Source organism: Hypomesus transpacificus, chromosome 24 (assembly GCF_021917145.1).
Source record: "Hypomesus transpacificus isolate Combined female chromosome 24, fHypTra1, whole genome shotgun sequence".
NCBI lineage: Eukaryota > Metazoa > Chordata > Actinopteri > Osmeriformes > Osmeridae > Hypomesus > Hypomesus transpacificus.
Window position 1 is genome coordinate 454,470 of NC_061083.1, and position 11,767 is coordinate 466,236.

At 40.8% G+C, this 11,767-nt stretch overlaps 1 protein-coding gene across 1 annotated transcript; it reads left to right on the plus strand.

Annotated features, from left to right (window-relative positions):
- Positions 1 to 8,059: 8,059 nt before the first annotated feature.
- b3galt8 (beta-1,3-galactosyltransferase 8) lies at positions 8,060 to 10,553 on the plus strand. Its single transcript, XM_047048575.1, has one exon. It carries the CDS (start codon positions 8,154 to 8,156, stop codon positions 9,132 to 9,134), a length of 981 nt encoding a protein of 326 aa, XP_046904531.1. The 5' UTR covers positions 8,060 to 8,153; the 3' UTR covers positions 9,135 to 10,553.
- The last annotated feature ends 1,214 nt before the right edge of the window (positions 10,554 to 11,767 follow it).

The window sequence follows — 11,767 nt, forward strand, 5'->3', positions numbered from 1 at the left end:
GCCGCGGCACCACGGTTGGGAAACACTGTTGTAGGATAGTAAGGTATGCTACAGGGGAGACCGGGGCTGGTTGTCACACTTTTTACTCTAGCCAGTATTTCTCAGCACCAGTAAACTATAGAAGCCCAATTTTATTATTGGTCCAAAGCTTAAGGTCTTGGGTGTGAATTAATATCACTTTTATCAATATAACACGTTTTAACATGATGTCACAAGCCACAAAATACACTGAGAAAGTGGGGGTGGGGTTGGTTGTCACTGTCAATACTAATGCGACTTGCAACAAGAATTAATGGTTTTTCTTACCTAGAGAAACCAAACAATTACAAATGTTCTTAAAACAAGATGTAATGTGTTAACCAATACAGTTTCTGCCATATGTTTTTAAATCCCTTCGTGTTTAATTGGATGTTTATTTATCCACAGAAAGAAACAGGCGTAGAAATATTAATGCTTTTAATAAAGCAAAACATATAACAAATAACATTAACTATCAGTAAAAAAAAGGAGTCATAAACAATAAAAGTTTAAACACTTTAAAAACTAACAAATACTGCTGTATATTTAAACTGTGACAACCAACCCCATCTGAACTCTTGAGCTAAATGTTTAGCTAGCAACCACATGGCTTGACCTACTATCTGATAAATGTACTGAAAGTGTAGCTATTCCCTTCTGCTCTTAAACAAAAGTTACAAAATAGAGATAAGTTCAACGAAAAAGTTACAGAATAAATTTTATGCAAAAGAAAATAGTGACTAATATAGCTGCAAGCAGCGATGCGGGTTCCTCCGCGAAATGGCAAAATATTATAAACATGTACACCAGTCTCTCTATCCTGTCTGCTATACACCAACTGTTGAGATTGTATGAATAGAAAGGGCAGAGTATTAGCTTTCAATAGGATATCGAAACTCTTTTTGGGTTGATCTCTTTCCAGAATATCAGTTACTGCACAACTAACATAGTCATGTGGGCAACAGGCTTGGCAGAGCTCATGTCCAGCTGCTTGCAAAAATAGCTTGTGGTAGTACAGCAGTCGACACTCTGGTCCGATTAAACTACACAATCAGGGTGACCAACAAGATTATGTTAACTAACAAAAAGTAACATTATAAACATCTGACTGAACGAACACAACAACTGAAATCCCTCGCAAGACTGTTGTAACCAAACTATTTTCTACAAGTCTATGCGTTTTTGACATGCCGCACTGACTGCATGCTGGGTACCCAAGGATGCTGAGTCTAGCTGTGCTCCATCTGCGTGATATGAGTATTAGTTTTTGGTCAGCTTTGTGACAAAGATTAAAAAACGGTTGACATTTCAAGGTGAAATTGCATTAAATTGCACATGGTATTCAGAATGATGTCTGCCTGTTTGACTAAACAAGTGGTCAAAATTATGACAGGCCTGGATTCAAACATGCAACCCTGAAGGACAACATTTCAACCCATTGAGCTACCCTCAAGGCTGAGAATGTATGGTCAGTTAGTGTGTAAAAAAAGGAAGCCTTTTCTCCTGTAGCACGGATTGTTCGATTCAACCAAAGTTTAAACAGCTGTAATTCAATGATCTTTTGATATATCAAGGTGAAATTGTGCTTGGTACTTCAGAACAATGTCATCCTGTTTAACTAAACAGATATTCAAAATTAAGACAGGCTAAACAACTGTGGCTGTATTCGAGCCTACGTCTTTATACTTTCGTCGTCCCAGCCCAGTGAACTATTCTCTGTGTTGAATAATGTCATGTTCAGTTACTGTGCTGTTTCTCCTGTGGTAAGTGTTGTCAGATTCAGCTTAGTTGAAACACCTCTAATTCAATTCTATTTTGACGTACCACGGTGAAATTGTTTACGGTACGTCAGAGTGATGTCATCTTGAACCCAATTAGGTTTGAAAAACCATCGGTCAAAATTATATTTGATTTATTGACACAAGGATATTGAGGCAATGTGGACATTTACATAAATACACCCCTTTCAGCCATTTTGTATTGCATTTCTTATTCCATGTCTATATACTAGGGCTGCCGCTGTCCCCACTCAGTCGACTATTCGATTTTCTGGTCGATATGCTCTTGGTCGACTAAGATTTTTTTAGTCGAGCTGCCGTATGACAGTGTGAGATCTGATTCTTGCTTGTGTCACCATTGCTGAAATAAAGAAATGTTCTACAGAAATTGTAGATTATATTATTTAAGACAAATAAACAACTAACAAATATATATTTAAAAGAAAAGGTGTTATTGCTTTCCCTTTCGTTAATCTGTGCTTTGTTTTGTTAGTTTTTTGCACACGGCACGAGCACAATTGTCTGCCGAACTACAAACTCTGCCATAGCCTACTTTTTCGGTGTTATTAGGCAAAATGGCAAAGAAATCTGTGCTATGGCAGCCTTTCATTTACAGTACATTTACATTTACAAAGTACCGGGTGACTCTAAAAACTGGAAGAAAAAAAAATCTGGAATGTCCAGCAGCTACATCGAGTCAGATCGGGAAAATGTTTGTCGAGTTGTCAATCTCCCTTCTTACGCATGTATTTCTTTCATATTATCTCTTAAAACAGTGAGGTAAAACATCACACAAAATGGTTTGATGAAAAGCATTGTGACATTTATAGAAGAAAAAAAGACTTTCAAATTTCGATTAGTCGATTTTCAGAAGTGCTAGTCGAGTTTTGGTCAACCAAAGAAAATCTTAGTCGGGGACAGCCCTACTATATACAGACATCAATTTTACATATCTGTACAACATTTCAAGTCAATTTGACCTTTTTTTATAAGAGGAGATTAAATTTGAAGATTTTCCACAATTTTTCACTGTACAGGAAAATCTATCATGGCAGACCTTATGGGTCCTTGAGGCTTTTTTGTTCCCTATCAGAAATAAGGCATGTACACCAAATTTGAGCAATGGGGTGGAAATGCCATCACTTTGAAATTGGACTTTAAGGCGTGGCCTGTGGCGCCCCCTACAGTCGAATGTGTCCCATATTTGGTGTGGGGTACCTGTTAACTCAAACAGACGACAAGGTTGAGTATCAAAATGTATCACTTTACTTGAGCACATGCATCACTGGGATTGTTGCCGCCCCTAACTGCTCATGCGCAGTCATACTTAACAAACTCCCCCATTTTCTTAAGGAAAACATTAAACAACTCAGTTTACAACTTAGTTCACTAAACAAACAAAATTTTTCTGATATCACATCAGTCTCTTTGATTTGTTATCCTGTCCTGTCATTCTTTAAGTTGCCATACACCTTCCTTGAGAGCCCTCAACAGGACAAGTGCTGATGTTCCTTTCTTTGTCAAGCAGTCAGCGAGCTGTTCTTTGGAAGCTGACCACATGATGTTTTGAATGGTTCCAGATTGAATGAGTTCTTTGACATTGCTGATCTCAAGACGCAGTCTCTTCTCAGTAACTGATTTGGTGGACTTAACTGCATCAAGCAGTGAGTGATTGTCAGTGACACTTAAGATAGGTAGACCTCTGTGCTTGCCTCTTACTGTAGTCGCCTACAGTAAGTTCTGAGAACAGTGTGGCTAAGAATATTGCATTGTCAATGCCATCTCTAAGAGCCAAAGTCTCTCCTGCCAAAGTGCTCCTGACAACTCTTCTGATTCTTTTTGACTGCCAACATATAGGTGAGAATCTTCCACTTTCTCCCATAAGCAGGATAAGATGCCCACCCTGAGTCCCTCCATCTGGAAGGTTGCCCATTGAAGAATCACTTAACACAACTAGCTTCAGGGAGCCATCTTTTCCTAGGTATTGGAACTGCAAGGTCAAGGTCATCAGATTTGAGCTTCCTGACCAGTTTGTTTATACAGTGCAGTCTGAACAGTTGCATGTTTTGTACTGGAAGCCAGGATGGATACATCACACATTACATCAGGCCTTGTTTGTCTTGCGACCCATATAATTTGGCCGATCTTTGACCTCAGCATGTCAACTTCCTTGTCCTTTAAAGGAGCCTCTCGCTGAGTAGCTCTAGCTGGATGCACTGGAATGGGTTGCAGATTCTGTATGTAAGTACTCTGTTGTACCCGTATCTCGTCATTTATAGAATTAAACTTTATACCAATGTAGCTGAAGGTGTCATGCTCTTCTCGTCCTACTTGGAAAGCTGCTTTCAAACGTGGTATGACAGTTGTGGAGAACTTTCCTGAACCTCCCCAGATAAAGTCATCCACATGGCAAGCGAGGACTCCCATTACATTATAGGAATCATCCAGCCAGTAGAAGACTGCTGGGTCAACTTGTGACAAGACAGCTCCCAACTGATACATGGTGTCTTTCACTTTATTGTACCAATAAAGAGAGGCGTCTTCTAGTCCGTAAACACATCTCTTCAGTTTCCACAGAATTCCTTGGCTCGGAGTCTCTGGTGGTGGACGAATGTAGATGTTTCGAGTCAATTCTTTGCCCTGTAAAAACGCTGCTTTAATGTCCATAGAATTCAGTTGCCATTTCCTTTGACAGATGACTGCCATGATAATTCTTGGAGACTTACAGGCACATGTAGGAGAGTCCTTTGGTAACTCATCCCTGTTTATTTCTTCAAAACCTCTAGTAACTAGTCTAGCTTTAGGTGCAACGCCATCAGGAGTGTCTTTCAATCTACACACCCACCGTGTCGAGATGCATTTTTTACCCTCATCGCTCACTTCTTCAAAGACGTCATTCTCTTTCCAGTTACATAGCTCAGCTTGTTTAGCTGGGTGGAAAACATCATCGTCCATCAGAAGAATGTCATCTTCATAACTGTCTGTGCACAGGTCAGCATGCTCAGATGGAGCCATGTGAACATTCTCCATTTGACTCAGATTGACTGATCCTGTAGTATGCAATGTATTGCATATTAAACCAGTCTCTGTTTTTTCCAGTGGCCTTTCCTGCACGGCCAAGAATCTTTCCCGTTACTTACAATGTCTGTATACGTCACTACTTTTCCAGCTTTCAGCTGCAGTCTTTTAGGAGTTGCGACAGTGGCTGTCTGTAATGTATCAGTTTGTGCACACCCATCCTGCTCAGACTGATTGTGGTGCTCCAAGTCAGGTGACCTCTCTTCCACACTCGCCATCTCTTTCACACTGTCCATGTCACAGTTTTCATATTTGAACCCAGAGTGTGGTAACATTGTTTGTCCTTCGGACACCGCCTGCTGAGTTTCATCTTGTTGAGTTTCCATGTCTTCCACCACCGTCAGCTGAGTATCAATCTTTCTCAGCCTGGAACGATGTACATTTACATTACAATTAGTCATTTAGCAGACGCTCTTATCCAGAGCGACTTACAGTAAGTACAGGGACATTCCCCCCGAGACAAGTAGGGTGAAGTGCTTTGCCCAAGGACACAACGTCATTTGGCTCGGCCGGGAATCGAACTGGCGACCTTCAGATTACCAGCCCGATTCCCTCACCGTTCAGCCACCTAACTCCCCGGACATAGGTGCCGCCGTGCCTCACAAAAACCACTACACCGTCCTGGCCAATGACCACAAATGACCACACCCTCTGACAGCACAAGAATTTTGAATGATATGACTTTAAAATCCACCACCGTGGAATAGCCCCACAGGAGCGGACTGGCCATCGGGAACACCGGGAGAAGAATAACGATGGAAAACGAGGATAAGAAACGTAAGGTTGGGGCTGAAAAATAAAGGTTAGACAAGGTTTTACCAATTAAAAAACAGCCATTTTTATTTTACACAAAAAGTTGGCCTTTAAATATCGAACTCCCGAACTAGCATCACATCAAATACAGACTATGCATGCATTAGCAGGCAGCTGTGGTGGCGTAGCTATACGGGGGCTGGGCCGGTTCTGGTGGGTTGGTCTGGATAAAAGTCTGGGGCTTATTTTTACTCCCAGTCCGTCCCTGCCGCCCCGCAACATTAAGCCACCCCCCTGATAAAATATGTTCCCGAGCCGAGGCTATGCATTTATGTTGTTAATAAATAGGCTAACAATAAATTGTTGTTGTACCAGCAGGGCCGTAACTACCATTGAGGACACCGAGGTCGTGTCCTCAGTATTTTTTTTCGTATTTCAGTTTTTTTGTGTGCTTAAATCGTGGTATATAAACTCAAAATAAAGTACACGTGAAACTGACTGCAGGACGATGATCTTGGTCTCCCACAAACCGTAACGTGATTTTATACTTGAAGAGCCGAGTAGCTCAAGAGTTTGGACATACGTGCTGCGCGTCATCAACAAAACGTACTGTCGTTATGGTAACCACCAAACACAAGTCGGACGCTGATGTTACCGCCATAGACCAGAGCCATAGAAAAAGAATTTGCAGAATCTTTTTCTATGGCTCTGCCATAGACATACCGCTACTGTTAGTGAATAGCCTATGTTAGTTACAGTCACTGGAAGAGGAGCGCAGCAAACTAAACATGTAGGTTAAGAGAAGTTTAAGTGGCAGATGACTGTGAGAAGAAAGATTCATTTTCATGTGGAAATATTTGTATTGCAGCACTCGGATAAGGAAACATCAAATCAAAGTTTGGTTAACTCCGTCAGTACCGGTTGTCAATCAATTTCCACCGGTTGAATCAACATTCATTTTGCGATTGATATGTCATTGATGTGATTGATTGAAAATGAAATTCAGTGGCAATTGGGAAATATCAAACTGACTCGCTATCGCTCGGTCGATACGTTCCAGCCTCAGTTTGATATTTCCCGGCATGACCGAACGGTCGAGGTTAGTAAGTAGTTTATTATATGGCAATTTTAGATTATTTTCATTTTGTAAACGAAAATAAATGGTACCTTTAGGCTAATTGTAGCTAGCTCTCAAGTCTTCTCACGGTGTGTTTCATGTGTTGCCAAGCAACTCAATACTTTTTATAGAAAGCTGACAACATGATTCTGCTAAAATGGCTTTAATTTCATCACAAAATAACGACACAAGTGATTCAAAGAGTCTGGTCTTCATCCTCACTTTCGATGACAAAGCTTTTCAGCATCATCTGGATAGTAAAACTCAGCAGCTGACTTGTCCATATCGCTCATTTTGAAGCTGACGTCAGAGGGCAATACGGATCCGTATTGACCGGCGAGGAGGGCAATACGCGGCTGGGGTGACTACTCATTATCCAATCAGAACGCTCGTACCGTCGTTGCCATATAATAATAATAAAAAAAAAATGGTGGTAACTTGCCCTTACTTCATGAGTCCCATAAAGGTCCTTCAAAAAGCCTCAGAATGCCCCATGTTTACCTCAAAATTTCAAAAGCTCCACACCGCCCCATATTCAAAAGTCATAATGATGATGTTTTTGCTCCTTAAGACTCAATAAGAGAAAATGGCCATATTTAAATAATGTAATTTAAAAAAATTCCGGGGGAGCATGCCCCCGAACCCGCCTAGAAGTTCTGACTCATGACCTCAGTATTTTTTGGGCCCTGCGTACGGCCCTGTGTACCAGCAATCCAAGTTTTGTTTTTCACTGTAAAAATCTGAAATGTCATAATGATTTGCCAATGCAAGAGAGTACCAGCACCTTTTTTTTCACTGCCTGGAACTACAGTGGAACTGCAACCAGAACACGGAAGTTTCACGAGAGTGCCAGTTCTCCCCCTATTCGACACTCTGGCCCGAGTCTCCCTAACTTCCAGGAAGAAGAAAAACAAGAAATGTAGTTTACAATTGCCGACGGCAAAATTAACATGAGTATCGGCGGCATTGTTTACAATTAATCAGTAATCCTATATTCAATATCATGAAATACATTTCCTTTTTATGAACACATAATATTCTTTCGCCTTTTTTACTATACCGTGTGTGTATTGCACAATGTTTCTTCTTGCGCAGATTATGAAAACGAGGTAAGGACTTTTGAACACTGCGTCGTTTTGCGGAAGTAGCCTAACTCGTTCGACCTGTTAACGTGCAATTTTCACATGGATACTGCTGTGCTACTACACAAATGCTGTTTATATTTAGACGGAGTGACTGACCTCTGTAAGACCATAACAGGTGAACACTGTAAAGAAGGCGTTTTTTCTTCAAGCTCATTGTTAGTTTTCTCGGTTTCTCCGCTTCAGAAGTATTCAGACAATGCAAGAAAAAGATTATATTGCATTAACCACTCAAGATTTAATTTTTTTATATAATATCATTTTGAAATGAATAACTCTTTAAGGTTAGTGAAGTTTCTCATCGTTGCAGTAGTCCTCACCTTCTCTGGAAAGATATTGTTGAGCAAAGTCACTCCTTCCAGAAGACGTGACTCCACAACACTTAATCCAATATCGCAGGAGCTTTACCGGGTAATATCTCCAGAAACGTATCACTATGTGTTCAACCAGTCTCATGTATGCATGGAAAGAAGTCCCTTCCTGGTGCTAATTGTTCCGGTAGCACCAAGAGACAGGGATTCAAGGGATGCTATTAGAAAAACATGGGGATCAAAGAATTTGATACCAAACATGGATATTCTCACAATGTTTTTCCTTGGTATGCCCAAGGAAGGCCTCAGGTCCAACATTCAGGCGAGCCTTAGGAAGGAAAGCCAGGAACATGCAGACATAATTCAAATGGACTTCCTAGACAGCTACCAGAACCTGACAATCAAAACCATGATGGTCATGAACTGGCTGGCCACACACTGTCAGACAGCCTCATACGCTATGAAGGTTGACACAGATATATTTGTCAATGTGTTCTACCTTGTCAATCACATGCTGCGGGACTCTCCTAGACATGAATTCATCACAGGATCAGTCATTACTGATGGCCGCCCTCGGAGAAATAAGAACAGTAAGTGGGATCTATCAGAGGATATCTACCCAGAGAATACATTCCCTCCTTATGTCTCTGGTGCTGGCTATGTCTTCTCCATGGACCTGGCCAGGAAGATATCCTGGGCTTCCAGGTTTGTTAAGATGATCCCCTTGGAGGATGTCTATGTGGGTTTGTGTCTACGTGTGGCTGGTGTGCGACTCGTGTACTCTCAAAGCTACTTGACCCTGAAAAACCTGTTTGAAATCCGTCGTTTGGAATATAATAGGTGCACCTATGCCACACGTGTCATTGTCACTGGCTTTAATCCACGGGAATTGCTTCACATTTGGCATGACTTTCATAAAGGGCATCTCACCTGCTGATGTTGAATCCATAAGTAGTCTTTTGAATTGAGAAAAACACTTGTGTATACCTTCACAATGTACAAGAATGTTTACAGTTGCAAGACTATATTCTTTTGCTATTTTCCTATTGCCTTTAATAATATTTGCACAATAAACTGAATGGGAAATTTTACATTTACGAAGATACCTAAAATTAGCAGAGTAAATCATGAATAATAAACTACCTCTTAATTACACATTACTTTGATACCAGATTAAGAAAAGTTCATTTGTAGCTTGGCAAGTCATTATATAGGCTACTGTATGTTTAGATCAAGCCTGCTTTCATGGTAGTTTCATGTAGTTACACTTGATAAACAGGTGATGGCATAATGTAACCACTTATTCCTGTAACTGTATGTGACAAGGAAGAGAACTGGCAAAATAGTACAAATCAACTTCTCTTGTCTGGCTGGATGTCAAAATCATACTCAGGTCTGGTCAAACATAGCCATTGAGGGTTTATTTAGCACTTTTCAAGTAACTCATGAAATGTTTGTTGTGTACAGTGTGTGTATGTGTGTTTGGAGGATGGGGGGGGGGGGGGGGTCCTTTGATGGTCTTTAATTGCAAGGTGTCTGTCTGAAAGCTTCTCTCACAGCAATCTCGGTACCAGTGAGTGGGTCAGAAATTGGCTGGTGATTCATGAACACTAGACACCTCAGTCTCAACAGATGGCTGACACTCAGACTGTGAGACCAGCCATAGCTGACAGAGTGACTGATGAGAAGTACAAGTCTTTATGATGACTTGTTTTCCTGTGTGAGAACCCCCACCCCACATTGTTATATTTCTTGGGTCCTCGGTTGCGTCCTTTTACTTGGGGGGTCTGATGGCTGAGAGTAGGGTTGCCACCTCCAATGTGGTCAAATAAGGGACGCCTTGGCTGTGGCCAATGTCGGGGGGAAATATTTAAGCGGGGGTCTGGGGGTTGTCCCCCAGGAGATTTTCGGTGTTAAATACTTCATTTCCTGCATTCTGGTGATTGTTTTCATAACCAAATTGTGCCTTTTTATGCATCAACTTAAATTCCTCTGCCACTCTAAACATAACATTAATGCAGACGCTCTTATCCAGAGCAACTTAAAGTAAGTACAGGGACATTCCCCCTGAGTAAGTAGGGTGAAGTGCTTTGCCTAAGGACACAACATCAATTTGCACGGCCTGGAATCAAACCAACGACCTTTTGATTAATAGCCCAACGCCCTAACTGCTCAGCCATCTGACCCATGACTAAACATAATAATAAACTGGCATCTGTGCAATTTGAAGAGTTTTCTTTCACAATCCTATACTGAATCCTATACTGGAAGTCTACTGCTGAACAAAATATGAATCACAGTTAAGTATTTTTTTTATTGTTTGTGGGGGCTTTAAGGATTAAAACACCAGATCGTGGACATGTGAAATTTGTTTGGTCTGTCAAAATTTACTATTTAGTTTGGAAGAAGCAAGAAACCATTGATAAACTCAAAAATAGCAAATGACCTGGTTGACCACCAAAGACCACTATGATGGATATTTAATTTATTTGTGAAATTAAATTAACAATACAATTAGTTGTGAAGATAAATGCATCAAGCTGATCAGAACAACTGTTAAAAGAGCAGGGCTCCTTTAAGAGATCGAGGCAGGAACTTGATTATTAGAATGCCAAGTCATTACAATCATCATCGACGTGCTACACGTGGGACTATCTTATTTTGATTATCAGAATGACAGGCAGTCACTGTTACTCAACGTCATTGTTACCATGTCTCGTGAAACTCTTGGTTTTATGATATTATTTCTCATGTAGGAGCATGTGAAAACGTAACATAAGCATTAGAGTAGGTTTAGCACGAAAATACGGGACATATTGCGTCCCGTATTGACTCAGTACGGGACGGTAAATTGTATTGTTCAATACGGGACGGTCCCGTATTATACGGGACGGGTGGCAACCCTAGCTGAGAGGTTAGTGCCTATTAATCGTAAGTGTGCCGGTTCAATCCCCGTCCGAGTCAAATGACGTTGTGTCTATGCGCAAAGCATTTCACTCTAGTTGCTTCGGGGGGAATGTCCCTGTACTTACTGTGAGTCACTCTGGATATGAACGTCTACTAAATGTAAATGAAGCTACTTGTTTTTGAGTCTGCACAAATTAGGCAATAGTCATCCCTCCCATGGGCCGTTCTTTAATTACGTACGATGCCACTTCGATCTCACAACGAAATGTTCGAGCCATTTTATTCTTGAGATGCAAAAACTTGTTTCAACACCTTGATACAACAAAACTATGTTCATGTCTGGGTGTTGATGTTTGGAATAAGGAAGGTTGTACTGAATCAGTCTCCGTTGCCAATAACTTCCAAGGTGCATAAAAAGCACGACATAGTTGCAGTAACAGTTTTGTTTCAACACCTTGAAACAACAAAACTATGTTCATATTCAAATTACATACAACAATTAGGCTACAATTAAACTACAAAACTCAATGTAATTACAACTTTTTACTAATCGTGAAGCAAGCAAAGGGCGGCTTGTTTTGGTGGAGTGGGTGGAGCTGAGCAATCTCAATCGACGTAACGAAGTTGGTTCCTAAGACAACCCTTCAAACATGTATTTCATCA